The 19554-nt window shown below is 46.8% G+C and overlaps 1 protein-coding gene across 2 annotated transcripts in view; it reads left to right on the top strand.

The window, feature by feature from the left end:
- Window positions 1-19554, top strand: part of LOC117319078 (cell migration-inducing and hyaluronan-binding protein-like) — a 39446-nt gene that overhangs the window by 2354 nt on the left and 17538 nt on the right. For both annotated transcript variants that reach the window (XM_033873954.1, XM_033873953.1), the window contains exons 2-7: window positions 14172-14318; window positions 14522-14756; window positions 15739-15902; window positions 16140-16302; window positions 18731-18910; window positions 19071-19286. In XM_033873954.1, the coding sequence (XP_033729845.1) occupies window positions 14214-14318; window positions 14522-14756; window positions 15739-15902; window positions 16140-16302; window positions 18731-18910; window positions 19071-19286 (1063 nt within the window). In that variant the 5' untranslated portion in view covers window positions 14172-14213. The remainder of the gene's footprint in view (window positions 1-14171; window positions 14319-14521; window positions 14757-15738; window positions 15903-16139; window positions 16303-18730; window positions 18911-19070; window positions 19287-19554) is intronic.

The raw sequence follows: 19554 nt of genomic DNA, 5'->3' as shown, positions 1-19554 counted from the left end.
TTGTAGAACCTGACATTGTCTGTCCATTGTGTTGTGGCTGCGGTTCTCGCTGTGACGTCGTTGTAGAACCCGAGAGTGTCTGTCCACTGTGTTGTGGCTGCGGTTCTCGCTGTGACGTCGTTGTAGAACCCGCTAGTGTCTGTCCACTGTGTTGTGACTGCGGTTCTCGCTGTGACGTCGTTGTAGAACCCGAGAGTGTCTGTCCATTGTGTTGTGGCTGCGGTTCTCGCTGTGACGTCGTTGTAGAACCCGAGAGTGTCTGTCCATTGTGTTGTGGCTGCGGTTCTCGCTGTGACGTCGTTGTAGAACCCGAGAGTGTCTGTCCATTGTGTTGTGACTGCGGTTCTCGCTGTGACGTCGTTGTAGAACCCGACAGTGTCTGTCCATTGTGTTGTGGCTGCGGTTCTCGCTGTGACGTCGTTGTAGAACCCGCTAGTGTCTGTCCATTGTGTTGTGACTGCGGTTCTCGCTGTGACGTCGTTGTAGAACCCGAGAGTGTCTGTCCACTGTGTTGTGGCTGCGGTTCTCGCTGTGACGTCGTTGTAGAACCCGCTAGTGTCTGTCCACTGTGTTGTGACTGCGGTTCTCGCTGTGACGTCGTTGTAGAACCCGAGAGTGTCTGTCCATTGTGTTGTGGCTGCGGTTCTCGCTGTGACGTCGTTGTAGAACCCGAGAGTGTCTGTCCATTGTGTTGTGACTGCGGTTCTCGCTGTGACGTCGTTGTAGAACCCGACAGTGTCTGTCCATTGTGTTGTGGCTGCGGTTCTCGCTGTGACGTCGTTGTAGAACCCGCTAGTGTCTGTCCATTGTGTTGTGACTGCGGTTCTCGCTGTGACGTCGTTGTAGAACCCGAGAGTGTCTGTCCATTGTGTTGTGACTGCGGTTCTCGCTGTGACGTCGTTGTAGAACCCGAGAGTGTCTGTCCATTGTGTTGTGGCTGCGGTTCTCGCTGTGACGTCGTTGTAGAACCCGAGAGTGTCTGTCCACTGTGTTGTGGCTGCGGTTCTCGCTGTGACGTCGTTGTAGAACCCGCTAGTGTCTGTCCACTGTGTTGTGACTGCGGTTCTCGCTGTGACGTCGTTGTAGAACCCGAGAGTGTCTGTCCATTGTGTTGTGGCTGCGGTTCTCGCTGTGACGTCGTTGTAGAACCCGAGAGTGTCTGTCCATTGTGTTGTGACTGCGGTTCTCGCTGTGACGTCGTTGTAGAACCCGACAGTGTCTGTCCATTGTGTTGTGGCTGCGGTTCTCGCTGTGACGTCGTTGTAGAACCCGCTAGTGTCTGTCCATTGTGTTGTGACTGCGGTTCTCGCTGTGACGTCGTTGTAGAACCCGAGAGTGTCTGTCCATTGTGTTGTGACTGCGGTTCTCGCTGTGACGTCGTTGTAGAACCCGAGAGTGTCTGTCCACTGTGTTGTGGCTGCGGTTCTCGCTGTGACGTCGTTGTAGAACCCGACAATGTCTGTCCATTGTGTTGTGGCTGCGGTTCTCGCTGTGACGTCGTTGTAGAACCCGACAGTGTCTGTCCACTGTGTTGTGACTGCGGTTCTCGCTGTGACGTCGTTGTAGAACCCGAGAGTGTCTGTCCATTGTGTTGTGACTGCGGTTCTCGCTGTGACGTCGTTGTAGAACCCGACATTGTCTGTCCACTGTGTTGTGGCTGCGGTTCTCGCTGTGACGTCGTTGTAGAACCCGACATTGTCTGTCCACTGTGTTGTGGCTGCGGTTCTCGCTGTGACGTCGTTGTAGAACCCAACATTGTCTGTCCACTGTGTTGTGGCTGCGGTTCTCGCTGTGACGTCGTTGTAGAACCCGAGAGTGTCTGTCCACTGTGTTGTGACTGCGGTTCTCGCTGTGACGTCTTTGTAGAACCCGACATTGTCTGTCCACTGTGTTGTGGCTGCGGTTCTCGCTGTGACGTCGTTGTAGAACCCGAGAGTGTCTGTCCATTGTGTTGTGGCTGCGGTTCTCGCTGTGACGTCGTTGTAGAACCCGCTAGTGTCTGTCCATTGTGTTGTGGCTGCGGTTCTCGCTGTGACGTCGTTGTAGAACCCGACAGTGTCTGTCCACTGTGTTGTGACTGCGGTTCTCGCTGTGACGTCGTTGTAGAACCCGAGAGTGTCTGTCCACTGTGTTGTAGCTGCGGTTCTCGCTGTGACGTCGTTGTAGAACCCGCTAGTGTCTGTCCATTGTGTTGTGGCTGCGGTTCTCGCTGTGACGTCGTTGTAGAACCCGAGGGTGTCTGTCCATTGTGTTGTGACTGCGGTTCTCGCTGTGACGTCATTGTAGAATCCGAGGGTGTCTGTCCACTGTGTTGTGACTGCGGTTCTCGCTGTGACGTCGTTGTAGAACCCGAGAGTGTCTGTCCATTGTGTTGTGACTGCGGTTCTCGCTGTGACGTCGTTGTAGAACCCGAGAGTGTCTGTCCATTGTGTTGTGACTGCGGTTCTCGCTGTGACGTCGTTGTAGAACCCGAGAGTGTCTGTCCATTGTGTTGTGACTGCGGTTCTCGCTGTGACGTCGTTGTAGAACCCGAGAGTGTCTGTCCATTGTGTTGTGACTGCGGTTCTCGCTGTGACGTCGTTGTAGAACCCGCTAGTGTCTGTCCACTGTGTTGTGGCTGCGGTTCTCGCTGTGACGTCGTTGTAGAACCCGAGAGTGTCTGTCCACTGTGTTGTGACTGCGGTTCTCGCTGTGACGTCGTTGTAGAACCCGACATTGTCTGTCCATTGTGTTGTGACTGCGGTTCTCGCTGTGACGTCGTTGTAGAACCCGAGAGTGTCTGTCCATTGTGTTGTGGCTGCGGTTCTCGCTGTGACGTCGTTGTAGAACCCGAGAGTGTCTGTCCACTGTGTTGTGGCTGCGGCTATCGCTGTGACGTCGTTGTAGAACCCTACAGTGTCTGTCCACTGTGTTGTGACTGCGGTTCTCGCTGTGACGTCGTTGTAGAACCCGATAGTGTCTGTCCATTGTGTTGTGACTGCGGTTCTCGCTGTGACGTCGTTGTAGAACCCGACATTGTCTGTCCATTGTGTTGTGGCTGCGGTTCTCGCTGTGACGTCGTTGTAGAACCCGAGAGTGTCTGTCCACTGTGTTGTAGCTGCGGTTCTCGCTGTGACGTCATTGTAGAACCCGCTAGTGTCTGTCCATTGTGTTGTGGCTGCGGTTCTCGCTGTGACGTCGTTGTAGAACCCGAGGGTGTCTGTCCATTGTGTTGTGACTGCGGTTCTCGCTGTGACGTCGTTGTAGAATCCGAGGGTGTCTGTCCACTGTGTTGTGACTGCGGTTCTCGCTGTGACGTCGTTGTAGAACCCGAGAGTGTCTGTCCACTGTGTTGTGACTGCGGTTCTCGCTGTGACGTCGTTGTAGAACCCGACATTGTCTGTCCATTGTGTTGTGACTGCGGTTCTCGCTGTGACGTCGTTGTAGAACCCGACAGTGTCTGTCCACTGTGTTGTGACTGCGGTTCTCGCTGTGACGTCGTTGTAGAACCCGACAGTGTCTGTCCATTGTGTTGTGACTGCGGTTCTCGCTGTGACGTCGTTGTAGAACCCGAGAGTGTCTGTCCATTGTGTTGTGGCTGCGGTTCTCGCTGTGACGTCGTTGTAGAACCCGAGAGTGTCTGTCCACTGTGTTGTGGCTGCGGCTATCGCTGTGACGTCGTTGTAGAACCCTACAGTGTCTGTCCACTGTGTTGTGACTGCGGTTCTCGCTGTGACGTCGTTGTAGAACCCGAGAGTGTCTGTCCATTGTGTTGTGACTGCGGTTCTCGCTGTGACGTCGTTGTAGAACCCGACATTGTCTGTCCATTGTGTTGTGGCTGCGGTTCTCGCTGTGACGTCGTTGTAGAACCCGAGAGTGTCTGTCCACTGTGTTGTGGCTGCGGTTCTCGCTGTGACGTCGTTGTAGAACCCGACATTGTCTGTCCACTGTGTTGTGACTGCGGTTCTCGTTGTGACGTCGTTGTAGAACCCGACATTGTCTGTCCACTGTGTTGTGACTGCGGTTCTCGTTGTGACGTCTTTGTAGAACCCGCTAGTGTCTGTCCATTGTGTTGTGACTGCGGTTCTCGCTGTGACGTCGTTGTAGAACCTGACATTGTCTGTCCATTGTGTTGTGACTGCGGTTCTCGCTGTGACGTCGTTGTAGAACCCGACATTGTCTGTCCATTGTGTTGTGACTGCGGTTCTCGCTGTGACGTCTTTGTAGAACCCGACAGTGTCTGTCCATTGTCTTGTGACTGCGGTTCTCGCTGTGACGTCGTTGTAGAACCCGACATTGTCTGTCCACTGTGTTGTGGCTGCGGTTCTCGCTGTGACGTCTTTGTAGAACCCGACATTGTCTGTCCACTGTGTTGTGGCTGCGGTTCTCGCTGTGACGTCGTTGTAGAACCCGCTAGTGTCTGTCCATTGTGTTGTGGCTGCGGTTCTCGCTGTGACGTCGTTGTAGAACCCGCTAGTGTCTGTCCATTGTGTTGTGGCTGCGGTTCTCGCTGTGACGTCGTTGTAGAACCCGACAGTGTCTGTCCACTGTGTTGTGACTGCGGTTCTCGCTGTGACGTCGTTGTAGAACCCGAGAGTGTCTGTCCACTGTGTTGTAGCTGCGGTTCTCGCTGTGACGTCGTTGTAGAACCCGCTAGTGTCTGTCCATTGTGTTGTGGCTGCGGTTCTCGCTGTGACGTCGTTGTAGAACCCGCTAGTGTCTGTCCACTGTGTTGTGGCTGCGGTTCTCGCTGTGACGTCGTTGTAGAACCCGAGAGTGTCTGTCCACTGTGTTGTGACTGCGGTTCTCGCTGTGACGTCGTTGTAGAACCCGACATTGTCTGTCCATTGTGTTGTGACTGCGGTTCTCGCTGTGACGTCGTTGTAGAACCCGAGAGTGTCTGTCCATTGTGTTGTGGCTGCGGTTCTCGCTGTGACGTCGTTGTAGAACCCGAGAGTGTCTGTCCACTGTGTTGTGGCTGCGGCTATCGCTGTGACGTCGTTGTAGAACCCTACAGTGTCTGTCCACTGTGTTGTGGCTGCGGTTCTCGCTGTGACGTCGTTGTAGAACCCGAGAGTGTCTGTCCATTGTGTTGTGACTGCGGTTCTCGCTGTGACGTCGTTGTAGAACCCGACATTGTCTGTCCATTGTGTTGTGGCTGCGGTTCTCGCTGTGACGTCGTTGTAGAACCCGAGAGTGTCTGTCCACTGTGTTGTAGCTGCGGTTCTCGCTGTGACGTCGTTGTAGAACCCGCTAGTGTCTGTCCATTGTGTTGTGGCTGCGGTTCTCGCTGTGACGTCGTTGTAGAACCCGAGGGTGTCTGTCCATTGTGTTGTGACTGCGGTTCTCGCTGTGACGTCGTTGTAGAATCCGAGGGTGTCTGTCCACTGTGTTGTGACTGCGGTTCTCGCTGTGACGTCGTTGTAGAACCCGAGAGTGTCTGTCCACTGTGTTGTGACTGCGGTTCTCGCTGTGACGTCGTTGTAGAACCCGACATTGTCTGTCCATTGTGTTGTGACTGCGGTTCTCGCTGTGACGTCGTTGTAGAACCCGACATTGTCTGTCCACTGTGTTGTGACTGCGGTTCTCGCTGTGACGTCGTTGTAGAACCCGACAGTGTCTGTCCATTGTGTTGTGACTGCGGTTCTCGCTGTGACGTCGTTGTAGAACCCGAGAGTGTCTGTCCATTGTGTTGTGGCTGCGGTTCTCGCTGTGACGTCGTTGTAGAACCCGAGAGTGTCTGTCCACTGTGTTGTGGCTGCGGCTATCGCTGTGACGTCGTTGTAGAACCCTACAGTGTCTGTCCACTGTGTTGTGACTGCGGTTCTCGCTGTGACGTCGTTGTAGAACCCGAGAGTGTCTGTCCATTGTGTTGTGACTGCGGTTCTCGCTGTGACGTCGTTGTAGAACCCGACATTGTCTGTCCATTGTGTTGTGGCTGCGGTTCTCGCTGTGACGTCGTTGTAGAACCCGAGAGTGTCTGTCCACTGTGTTGTGGCTGCGGTTCTCGCTGTGACGTCGTTGTAGAACCCGACATTGTCTGTCCACTGTGTTGTGACTGCGGTTCTCGTTGTGACGTCGTTGTAGAACCCGACATTGTCTGTCCACTGTGTTGTGACTTCGGTTCTCGTTGTGACGTCTTTGTAGAACCCGCTAGTGTCTGTCCATTGTGTTGTGGCTGCGGTTCTCGCTGTGACGTCGTTGTAGAACCTGACATTGTCTGTCCATTGTGTTGTGACTGCGGTTCTCGCTGTGACGTCGTTGTAGAACCCGACATTGTCTGTCCATTGTGTTGTGACTGCGGTTCTCGCTGTGACGTCTTTGTAGAACCCGACAGTGTCTGTCCATTGTGTTGTGACTGCGGTTCTCGCTGTGACGTCGTTGTAGAACCCGACATTGTCTGTCCACTGTGTTGTGACTGCGGTTCTCGTTGTGACGTCTTTGTAGAACCCGCTAGTGTCTGTCCATTGTGTTGTGACTGCGGTTCTCGCTGTGACGTCGTTGTAGAACCTGACATTGTCTGTCCATTGTGTTGTGACTGCGGTTCTCGCTGTGACGTCGTTGTAGAACCCGACATTGTCTGTCCATTGTGTTGTGACTGCGGTTCTCGCTGTGACGTCTTTGTAGAACCCGACAGTGTCTGTCCATTGTGTTGTGACTGCGGTTCTCGCTGTGACGTCGTTGTAGAACCCGACATTGTCTGTCCACTGTGTTGTGGCTGCGGTTCTCGCTGTGACGTCTTTGTAGAACCCGACATTGTCTGTCCACTGTGTTGTGGCTGCGGTTCTCGCTGTGACGTCGTTGTAGAACCCGCTAGTGTCTGTCCATTGTGTTGTGGCTGCGGTTCTCGCTGTGACGTCGTTGTAGAACCCGCTAGTGTCTGTCCATTGTGTTGTGGCTGCGGTTCTCGCTGTGACGTCGTTGTAGAACCCGACAGTGTCTGTCCACTGTGTTGTGACTGCGGTTCTCGCTGTGACGTCGTTGTAGAACCCGAGAGTGTCTGTCCACTGTGTTGTAGCTGCGGTTCTCGCTGTGACGTCGTTGTAGAACCCGCTAGTGTCTGTCCATTGTGTTGTGGCTGCGGTTCTCGCTGTGACGTCGTTGTAGAACCCGAGGGTGTCTGTCCATTGTGTTGTGACTGCGGTTCTCGCTGTGACGTCATTGTAGAATCCGAGGGTGTCTGTCCACTGTGTTGTGACTGCGGTTCTCGCTGTGACGTCGTTGTAGAACCCGAGAGTGTCTGTCCATTGTGTTGTGACTGCGGTTCTCGCTGTGACGTCGTTGTAGAACCCGAGAGTGTCTGTCCACTGTGTTGTGACTGCGGTTCTCGCTGTGACGTCGTTGTAGAACCCGCTAGTGTCTGTCCACTGTGTTGTGGCTGCGGTTCTCGCTGTGACGTCGTTGTAGAACCCGAGAGTGTCTGTCCACTGTGTTGTGACTGCGGTTCTCGCTGTGACGTCGTTGTAGAACCCGACAGTGTCTGTCCATTGTGTTGTGACTGCGGTTCTCGCTGTGACGTCGTTGTAGAACCCGAGAGTGTCTGTCCATTGTGTTGTGGCTGCGGTTCTCGCTGTGACGTCGTTGTAGAACCCGAGAGTGTCTGTCCACTGTGTTGTGGCTGCGGCTCTCGCTGTGACGTCGTTGTAGAACCCTACAGTGTCTGTCCACTGTGTTGTGACTGCGGTTCTCGCTGTGACGTCGTTGTAGAACCCGAGAGTGTCTGTCCATTGTGTTGTGACTGCGGTTCTCGCTGTGACGTCGTTGTAGAACCCGACATTGTCTGTCCATTGTGTTGTGGCTGCGGTTCTCGCTGTGACGTCGTTGTAGAACCCGAGAGTGTCTGTCCACTGTGTTGTAGCTGCGGTTCTCGCTGTGACGTCGTTGTAGAACCCGCTAGTGTCTGTCCATTGTGTTGTGGCTGCGGTTCTCGCTGTGACGTCGTTGTAGAACCCGAGGGTGTCTGTCCATTGTGTTGTGACTGCGGTTCTCGCTGTGACGTCGTTGTAGAATCCGAGGGTGTCTGTCCACTGTGTTGTGACTGCGGTTCTCGCTGTGACGTCGTTGTAGAACCCGAGAGTGTCTGTCCACTGTGTTGTGACTGCGGTTCTCGCTGTGACGTCGTTGTAGAACCCGACATTGTCTGTCCATTGTGTTGTGACTGCGGTTCTCGCTGTGACGTCGTTGTAGAACCCGACATTGTCTGTCCACTGTGTTGTGACAGCGGTTCTCGCTGTGACGTCGTTGTAGAACCCGACAGTGTCTGTCCATTGTGTTGTGACTGCGGTTCTCGCTGTGACGTCGTTGTAGAACCCGAGAGTGTCTGTCCATTGTGTTGTGGCTGCGGTTCTCGCTGTGACGTCGTTGTAGAACCCGAGAGTGTCTGTCCACTGTGTTGTGGCTGCGGCTATCGCTGTGACGTCGTTGTAGAACCCGACAGTGTCTGTCCACTGTGTTGTGACTGCGGTTCTCGCTGTGACGTCGTTGTAGAACCCGAGAGTGTCTGTCCATTGTGTTGTGACTGCGGTTCTCGCTGTGACGTCGTTGTAGAACCCGACATTGTCTGTCCATTGTGTTGTGGCTGCGGTTCTCGCTGTGACGTCGTTGTAGAACCCGAGAGTGTCTGTCCACTGTGTTGTGGCTGCGGTTCTCGCTGTGACGTCGTTGTAGAACCCGACATTGTCTGTCCACTGTGTTGTGACTGCGGTTCTCGTTGTGACGTCGTTGTAGAACCCGACATTGTCTGTCCACTGTGTTGTGACTGCGGTTCTCGTTGTGACGTCTTTGTAGAACCCGCTAGTGTCTGTCCATTGTGTTGTGGCTGCGGTTCTCGCTGTGACGTCGTTGTAGAACCTGACATTGTCTGTCCATTGTGTTGTGACTGCGGTTCTCGCTGTGACGTCGTTGTAGAACCCGACATTGTCTGTCCATTGTGTTGTGACTGCGGTTCTCGCTGTGACGTCTTTGTAGAACCCGACAGTGTCTGTCCATTGTGTTGTGACTGCGGTTCTCGCTGTGACGTCGTTGTAGAACCCGACATTGTCTGTCCACTGTGTTGTGACTGCGGTTCTCGTTGTGACGTCTTTGTAGAACCCGCTAGTGTCTGTCCATTGTGTTGTGACTGCGGTTCTCGCTGTGACGTCGTTGTAGAACCTGACATTGTCTGTCCATTGTGTTGTGACTGCGGTTCTCGCTGTGACGTCGTTGTAGAACCCGACATTGTCTGTCCATTGTGTTGTGACTGCGGTTCTCGCTGTGACGTCTTTGTAGAACCCGACAGTGTCTGTCCATTGTGTTGTGACTGCGGTTCTCGCTGTGACGTCGTTGTAGAACCCGACATTGTCTGTCCACTGTGTTGTGGCTGCGGTTCTCGCTGTGACGTCTTTGTAGAACCCGACATTGTCTGTCCACTGTGTTGTGGCTGCGGTTCTCGCTGTGACGTCGTTGTAGAACCCGCTAGTGTCTGTCCATTGTGTTGTGGCTGCGGTTCTCGCTGTGACGTCGTTGTAGAACCCGCTAGTGTCTGTCCATTGTGTTGTGGCTGCGGTTCTCGCTGTGACGTCGTTGTAGAACCCGACAGTGTCTGTCCACTGTGTTGTGACTGCGGTTCTCGCTGTGACGTCGTTGTAGAACCCGAGAGTGTCTGTCCACTGTGTTGTGGCTGCGGTTCTCGCTGTGACGTCGTTGTAGAACCCGCTAGTGTCTGTCCATTGTGTTGTGGCTGCGGTTCTCGCTGTGACGTCGTTGTAGAACCCGAGGGTGTCTGTCCATTGTGTTGTGACTGCGGTTCTCGCTGTGACGTCATTGTAGAATCCGAGGGTGTCTGTCCACTGTGTTGTGACTGCGGTTCTCGCTGTGACGTCGTTGTAGAACCCGAGAGTGTCTGTCCATTGTGTTGTGACTGCGGTTCTCGCTGTGACGTCGTTGTAGAACCCGAGAGTGTCTGTCCATTGTGTTGTGACTGCGGTTCTCGCTGTGACGTCGTTGTAGAACCCGAGAGTGTCTGTCCATTGTGTTGTGACTGCGGTTCTCGCTGTGACGTCGTTGTAGAACCCGCTAGTGTCTGTCCACTGTGTTGTGGCTGCGGTTCTCGCTGTGACGTCGTTGTAGAACCCGAGAGTGTCTGTCCACTGTGTTGTGGCTGCGGTTCTCGCTGTGACGTCGTTGTAGAACCCGACATTGTCTGTCCATTGTGTTGTGACTGCGGTTCTCGCTGTGACGTCGTTGTAGAACCCGAGAGTGTCTGTCCATTGTGTTGTGGCTGCGGTTCTCGCTGTGACGTCGTTGTAGAACCCGAGAGTGTCTGTCCACTGTGTTGTGGCTGCGGCTATCGCTGTGACGTCGTTGTAGAACCCTACAGTGTCTGTCCACTGTGTTGTGGCTGCGGTTCTCGCTGTGACGTCGTTGTAGAACCCGAGAGTGTCTGTCCATTGTGTTGTGACTGCGGTTCTCGCTGTGACGTCGTTGTAGAACCCGACATTGTCTGTCCATTGTGTTGTGGCTGCGGTTCTCGCTGTGACGTCGTTGTAGAACCCGAGAGTGTCTGTCCACTGTGTTGTAGCTGCGGTTCTCGCTGTGACGTCGTTGTAGAACCCGCTAGTGTCTGTCCATTGTGTTGTGGCTGCGGTTCTCGCTGTGACGTCGTTGTAGAACCCGAGGGTGTCTGTCCATTGTGTTGTGACTGCGGTTCTCGCTGTGACGTCGTTGTAGAATCCGAGGGTGTCTGTCCACTGTGTTGTGACTGCGGTTCTCGCTGTGACGTCGTTGTAGAACCCGAGAGTGTCTGTCCACTGTGTTGTGACTGCGGTTCTCGCTGTGACGTCGTTGTAGAACCCGACATTGTCTGTCCATTGTGTTGTGACTGCGGTTCTCGCTGTGACGTCGTTGTAGAACCCGACATTGTCTGTCCACTGTGTTGTGACAGCGGTTCTCGCTGTGACGTCGTTGTAGAACCCGACAGTGTCTGTCCATTGTGTTGTGACTGCGGTTCTCGCTGTGACGTCGTTGTAGAACCCGAGAGTGTCTGTCCATTGTGTTGTGGCTGCGGTTCTCGCTGTGACGTCGTTGTAGAACCCGAGAGTGTCTGTCCACTGTGTTGTGGCTGCGGCTATCGCTGTGACGTCGTTGTAGAACCCTACAGTGTCTGTCCACTGTGTTGTGACTGCGGTTCTCGCTGTGACGTCGTTGTAGAACCCGAGAGTGTCTGTCCATTGTGTTGTGACTGCGGTTCTCGCTGTGACGTCGTTGTAGAACCCGACATTGTCTGTCCATTGTGTTGTGGCTGCGGTTCTCGCTGTGACGTCGTTGTAGAACCCGAGAGTGTCTGTCCACTGTGTTGTGGCTGCGGTTCTCGCTGTGACGTCGTTGTAGAACCCGACATTGTCTGTCCACTGTGTTGTGACTGCGGTTCTCGCTGTGACGTCGTTGTAGAACCCGACATTGTCTGTCCACTGTGTTGTGACTGCGGTTCTCGTTGTGACGTCTTTGTAGAACCCGCTAGTGTCTGTCCATTGTGTTGTGGCTGCGGTTCTCGCTGTGACGTCGTTGTAGAACCTGACATTGTCTGTCCATTGTGTTGTGACTGCGGTTCTCGCTGTGACGTCGTTGTAGAACCCGACATTGTCTGTCCATTGTGTTGTGACTGCGGTTCTCGCTGTGACGTCTTTGTAGAACCCGACAGTGTCTGTCCATTGTGTTGTGACTGCGGTTCTCGCTGTGACGTCGTTGTAGAACCCGACATTGTCTGTCCACTGTGTTGTGACTGCGGTTCTCGCTGTGACGTCGTTGTAGAACCCGAGAGTGTCTGTCCACTGTGTTGTGGCTGCGGTTCTCGCTGTGACGTCTTTGTAGAACCCGCTAGTGTCTGTCCATTGTGTTGTGGCTGCGGTTCTCGCTGTGACGTCGTTGTAGAACCCGACATTGTCTGTCCACTGTGTTGTGACTGCGGTTCTCGCTGTGACGTCGTTGTTGAGGACTATAGTGTCTGTATACTGTGTTATATTTTAATTCAGTATACTTGAAAGCATTGCCGAATATTGTATTCATTTTTTCATATTTTTTTCATCACTGCACACTCGCGTTACCACGGGTAATACTCTCCGCTGTCAAGCCGTCGGATTTTAAATAAACACGTTTCAAGTAATATTTACATAAAACCAATGTTTTAGTTTTTACGATCCCCTAAATGTTTAAAACAGGAAAAATACTCCAAAACACATTAAATATTGCTGATTGAATCACATTTTGTTTGTGTTGTTGTTATGGTGGTTGCTAAGACCGTGTCAAGAACTGTCTGGCACTTTCCCGGGCAAACGGCTGTTCTCTCTCCGACGTCACTCTCAGGTAAAAACATGGAAAATACATTTTGTATCATGTGCTTTTTTACAGATTGAATTAAAAAAATAAGCATAATGTAAACATCGCGATAGCGATTTTTGGTAAATATGTCCAGAAAGCAAATGTTGTTATAACCTCATAACCGTTGAAAAAAAATAATTTTTATTTACATTTGCTCCGCATTTTTCCATGGACACAATGCTTAGAGGCAGTTGCCGCCATACGCATATTCCACCCATTGCCTCAGGCTATAACACCCAGTGGGTGGAGGAATACAGGCAGCTGTTATACGTAAACAAACAATGTGGCCCAAACAACGAGGTCTCGTTTGATGAAAGTTTATACATTGCAATAATATGTGCTTATTGATACTTAGTTAAAATTCAATATATTGCAAATGTCGTTTTTCCAGTATCAATAAGTATTTTGTCAACAGGTTTCTTCGCGAGTTCCACTTTCCCATTACAATGCATGTAAAAAGTAGGACCACCAATGCTTACTTACTCCTGATAATTTGATACAATGTGCGATACATTCAACCTGTGCCATTCCAAGTGTTGACAACTGATTGTTGTGGTATAGGGTCAACTAACGAAACCCGAACATCCCAACTGGCCAATTACGCAACGTATTATGTCTAGGTAAAAACATAGCATCGTCCCTTAAGTTGTTGTTCATGTATGCCTCCAACCTGAAATTGGTATGAATTTAAACAAAATGAATACACTTGATACTTACAGTATGTCATTTGACAACATAATATTCCACATTAAATATTTGAAGTATAATATGCAAAAGGCCACTCGATGAATTATCATTTGTCTACAGGTAAAATAGGGAGCTGATAAAAATAGTACCTTACATGCACATACACATATACTATTGTTATGAACGAACAAAGTGATTGTCCGAAATCAATAATTTACTAAGTATACCTAGAATCATTTCGACGTAAATTAACCTGTAGATAGATTGTATTTGTTCCTGTTATGACAATCATCTAACAAATTTATTGTCAAAAACAGGTCCAGTTGTTGTTGCACGGTAACAGCTCGTTCTTCTCATTTGACTTCATATTGTTTATCATATACGACCTTTTATGAGTAAACCGAACATTAAAATATTCCTATAAACAAAATATCACAGTTTACCTTTCAATTAAATCAGCTTTCCATCCCAACAACATCATTGATCATATCGAACGTAATTTCACTGATAAACGGTCTAAATATCACTTGTATAAGGTCATAACCCGGTCATATCAAACGCTCGACTGCAATTTACTTATGTGTATGGAAGGAAACACAAGAGCCATAAGTAAACTTTTCTCCTGATGAATTATACGAATTCGTGGTTATTTCGTATACTTTGCATATTGAACACTGCTTCATGATTATGCATACAATACATACTTAACATAATTAGACTTTTAGACATTTGACTATGAGCAGAATAAGGAATGCTTTAGAAATATATATTTAATTCTACAATGGCGTCGCTTTACCATTGTAGGTCTTGCAGCGCATGAGCTGTCTTTTGTCAAAACTTTAAATTAGATTAGGGAACAACGTTGCACGTGCATTTTCGTGAGTAATCGGGTCTTCAGACATTCACGGGAGATTAGAAATATCGTTGCGTGTGTTTTTTGGTGAGTGATCACTTGTCTATAACTTTACAGTGGATTGGGGAACAAAGTTTTCGGGGATGGTCTTTTGTCCAATTTTCAGACCTCCGCGGCGAATGTTATTAACATATGAAGTTACATGCTTTTTGGTAAGTAAAAGCAATGTTTAATCTGTAAAACTCTAAGAAGGATATCCTATCTTTGCATGAAATCATACTTCATTATTTGATTACAGATAAAATAAACTGATACAAGTGACAAACGGACGAAGAAAGCAATGCTGTCCAATCCTCTGTTTGCCATCTTGGTAGTGGCAACATTACAGACAACTTATGCTGTAACTTGTCCATACGATGATTCCGATCTTGGATCATGGCCAGCTGTGAGTATTGTGACGAGTTATAAAACGAAATGTAACAAACACTGAGAATTGATGTAATAAAAGCTGTCATATTTTGTCATTTCACTTCTTTCAACCACATTTCTCTTACAGATGCTCGTTTGTTGTGGTCAAGCGCTTCTCTTTCACGCATGCCATCATCAGCCATTTATCACATGGTAATTTGTACAATTGGTTTATTGCAGGACGCGGCGACCGGTACTCTGGTCAAAATTTCCACAAAAGTACTTCTGGACAAGACTCTCACTGAAGAATTTGCAGGTATAGAGATAGAAAACGGCGGAGCATTGGTGTTTGCGCCAAACATTGCTGACGGGATTGTCCTTAGAACATCCTATATCCTTATCAAAGACGGTGGACGTATGGATATAGGAGCTGATGGATGTCGATATGAAGGTTCATTAAACATTCAGCTGCTCGGTAAGTGTTTTTGAGACACTGACATTAACTTATCGATAAGTTACTCAACGCTAGACGTATGGGTAAATGTTCGTACTTATTAAATCGTCAAAATGCCAATCACATACTACTGACGTACAGGGACTAAACGGGATCAGTCAATTACCCACACCGATAAAATAGGCGGAGAAAAACACCCCAATTAGCTGTAGTAATACCAATGTAGTACTGGTGTGTTCGTTGTCCTACCTATTACCGAGCTAAAGGACAATAACGCTATGCTACACACATATACATCAATTGTACACACTTTTAATTTCGATTTTAGCATGAACTTTGATAAAGAGTAAATAAAGAATACATAGATAAAGTTTCCTATCTCGAACGTCCCTGACATAGCTAATGAATTATTTCATTTCGAGTAATTGTCCATGATGATCTCTATAACACATTTACCTGCAACTATACCATGATGCAAACCTAGGACACCTGAAGCTGTATCCATACACTGACCGAATCATTGTAAATTTTAATACACCTTTACATATACGATATTTTTGTTTTACTAGCGCCTGATGGGAAAATGTATATAGATAGCCAAATGAATCGAATAAAAGACCGGTCAATACATTTTATTCACATGTGTGGCTAGGTTGTTACGAGAAGGTATAATAAAGATTCTACAGATATTTTGAAATGACTTTTTAAATGAAGTCCATCTTGATTTCCATTAGTGCTTTATTTCTTAAGTTTAATTATAATACCTTGGCCACGATCAAAAGCTAACCCCTTTCCCTGGTCAATATTGCAAACAAATATAATACAATATAAAACATCACATTTCCTTTAAAAATAACATCATTGTTGCGTGTTTCCAACTAGGTGACAAAGCTCCAGATTCTAGATTAAATAAAAGTATCATTTTAACAATATCGATTATACCCTTTGAATTGATCATGGATTTACATGCAACAATCTATCCATGCTTGACAAACTATTTCAGGCGAGCGGACCACAACTATCAATATCCCGAGTTTCGGTGACAAGTTCATAGGGGTCGAAAGTGGAGGTCATCTAAATATATGGGGAACAGAGCAGGTTGCCTGGACCTCTTTGACAAGCACCCTGCAGAAGATGCCAGACACAGGATTTGCGTTTGCAAAACAGGTAAGTCAGAATGTTTTGCACGTTCAATTTTGATTCTGTTTATTTGTGTTTGCAATGTAAAATGCCACCAATAGCCATCAATTTCCTGAAACTATTTAGAGACTGTTTCGGATTGCAAAAGCCTTCCGGATTTGGAAATCATTTGCTATAACGTCAGCCCTAGTGAGTCGTATACACCTCAAGAAGTGGGATGATAAGCTTGAAATTATAACAACACTATTGTTTTTCCATTATCAGGTAACACAGGATGACGCAATACAAGGCTTCATTACATACCAGTTTAACCCCGCACAGGACAGTTTTACTGATGCCGATGTAAATGAAAAGGTTTACAATTTTAAAACAAGTTCACAAGATAAATTCAGCAGAACTGTGGACACACTGAAAGCTGACCTCGATGGTAAGTTGTCACGAACCTATTACAACATATATTATCTGTGATAACATACAGTGTCTATTTTTGCATATAGTACCTATTATAACATATTGTTCCTATTATAACCTATATTATCTATAATAATATATATATTCTATTACAACATATAGTACATATTATAACATATATTATCTATTATAACATAAAGTACAATATATATCATCTATTAAACACATATTATAATATATATTTTCTGTTACAACATATATTATCTATTATACCATACATTATTTATTATAATCTATATTATCTATCATAACAAACATTATCTTTTATAACATACATGTATAGTTCATATTATAACATATATTTTCTATTACAACCTATATTATCTATTATAACATATATTATCATTTTACTATTAAGTCATTGAAGAAGATAGTAACTAAGGTAGATATCTAGATGTTCGACAGTTAAACCTTACATAAGAGGAAATTTTACCGCCTGATTGTAGGCTAATTGTTGTTTATACCTGAGGGTAAATTGATAAGTGCAAAGAACAGATTCTGTCATCAATGTCATCAATCATGCGTATCATTGTGTAAGTAACATTTTCCGTAGCAATCTTCCTTGGCAGAAACGCACTTTGGCAATCGCATGACGTTGTAGTTTTCCTTTACTTGGACACTTTTTTATGTTGATATTTTTAATACACGATGTGTCTATACGATTAAGATTTCCATTCCTGAACTACTAGCTCACTTAAAATAAAAATGATAAAAAAAAGGCACAGAGCAACCCTTTTTAGCAGTCTCTACACTATACACCTATCACGCTGTCCGTCCGTGAGTTACCGTTGCCTTACAGAAAATATTACGCCTGTCCTTTTAGTCCGGTATTAGCTAATAGAAAATCAGAAACAAAGGATGTGCCTTAGGCGAACAGATCCGAAAATACTCTTGCGTACTCAAGTGTATAATCGAGTATTATTGTTGCTCTGTTGAGTTGGTGTGCACTCGCTCTAATGAGTTGGTGTACACTCTCTCTAATGGGTTGGTGTACACTCGCTCTAAGTAGTTGGTGTACACTCTCTCTAATGAGTTGGTGTACACTCGCTCTAATGAGCTGGTGAATGATTGCTCTAATGAGTTGATGCATATTTGCTCTAATGAGTTGGTGTACACTCGCTCTAATAAGTTGCTATACATTCGCTCTAATGAATTGCTGTATAGTTGCTATAATGAGTTGATGTTTACTCGCTTTAATGAGTTGGTGATTACTCCGTCTAATGAGTTGGTATATACTCGCTCTAATGAATTGCTGTATATTCGCTATAATAGTTTGGTGTATACTCGCTATAATGGTATATACTCGTTATAATAAATTGCTCTAAACTCGCTCGAATGAGTTGTTGTATACTTGCTCTAATGAGTTGTACACTCGCTCTAATGAGTTGTACACTCGCTCTAATTAATCGCTGTTTACTCGCTCTAATGAGTTGGTGAATACTTGCTCTAAGGAATTGCTCTATACTATCTCTTTTGAGTCGGTGTATACTCCCTCTATTGATAGGTGTATACTTACTCTAATGAGTTTTGTACACTCGTTCTAATGAGTTGGAGTGTATTCGTCTAATGAGTTGGTGTATACCCACTCGAATGAGCTGGTGTATACCTGCTCTAATAATTGGTGTATACTCTCAATACTTCAAAACAAATGTCTTGAGCGTAATCAACCAGATTGTTTTCAAATAAGAATTTGATATTCAATAAAAAATGAATTGTCATTCTCAAATCAAACCTATTAACACTTCTATCTGCCCTTCCGTGATATAGGTCGTTTTCCCTTTCATCGTCTAATAATTACACTTCACAAAGACATAGCCCCATGTCTGTTAAGCCATTAACCCGGCTTACTCCTTAGAGATGATAGGGAACTTTTGGAACTAGTTTACAAATTTACAAAGAGTATATTAAATGTTCGTATACTTGTGTCTCTCACCCAATGACAGCCAGAATTTCAAACACTTTGTTAACAGGTGATGTGTGCTGTGTGTTTATGCTGAAATAAATGGTCTGTCTGGTCGCGTTTTCATTTGATATCAAATTCGTCATTATCAAATCCAATGACCCAGGAGTGCCTCAGTGTTAACTCGGGTTCGGTAAAGTTTTACTCGTGCATTGCTATTGATATACCTTTGCTGTGTGTTATGGTATTGTAGGGAATCAGTATATTGACAGAATTTACTTAAGGACCCTCGTGTGTTGCTTGTACACTCGTTGGAATGGTAAACCTTATGTTATTATTCAAGCCATATTTGTCTTTCATGAAAACTATGGTATGCTGTGTCTTCAAAAATGATAACGCAATGGGTTTATAGATCATAACAAGATGTGAATCATTTCTCTTAAAACGAGTGTTATTATAGATCTTTATATTGTTATTTCTTTAGCGGTTCCTGACCAGTATGTGGTCATTGCGGCCATACGAAAGTCCTTGATGGCGGAAAACGATGTGAAGGACTTCGAGCCGTTATACAAAGTTATAGAGGATTTTTTACAGTTGGACGAAGGAAAATCTAAACTCCGTACGCTGGAATTTTACGATGGCTATGTCATGCTTATGAAGAAAGGTAAGTTTCATTTGAATGAATAATGGGAAGAGGTTTTTGGTGAGGGGTCTTGAAATAGCTTACAGGCATTGATATTACAGTTGTAACATTGTTTTGGTAGTTTATATTTACATGTACATTTATATAACTACGTATATTACATTGATGTTTCCATTGGTAGGTGGTTCATACCCAGCGATTGAGGAAACAAGCGATTACAGACTGAACGGACTGCACCAGGAGTGTGAACTCATCAAGTTTGATGGGGATCTTAAATTTTACGCCAAAAGTTATACTAGAATTAAAGCTCACGGACAATCCTATATAGAGGTCGAGGCTACCCTGCGAGAATACTCCGAGCCAACCATCGCAGTTGCTAAACACTCTTTTAAAGCAGGTAAGAAGACAACGCAACTAGATGGCCAAAAATAATTATCCAAGGTTTTTTTTATGCGTGCATGATTTATGATTACTCTGGAGCAGGTATAACAATTAGTTAATAGATTGAAAATAACTGGCGTGTATAGGTCAGGTCTATTCAGGTCTTTTAAAGAGCTAGCCGTGTACCTACGATTTTGCCATGAAATATTCCAGGGGTGGAAATAGGGTGATGTGTTTTTAATTTTAAATTATATATTATATATGCACTACATGTATGTTAAATA

The sequence above is a fragment of the Pecten maximus genome, chromosome 2, assembly GCF_902652985.1.
Source record: "Pecten maximus chromosome 2, xPecMax1.1, whole genome shotgun sequence".
Classification (NCBI taxonomy): Eukaryota; Metazoa; Mollusca; class Bivalvia; order Pectinida; family Pectinidae; genus Pecten; species Pecten maximus.
The sequence above is the reverse complement of the archived record's forward strand: the minus strand, read 5'-3'. Positions and strand labels throughout refer to the sequence as shown.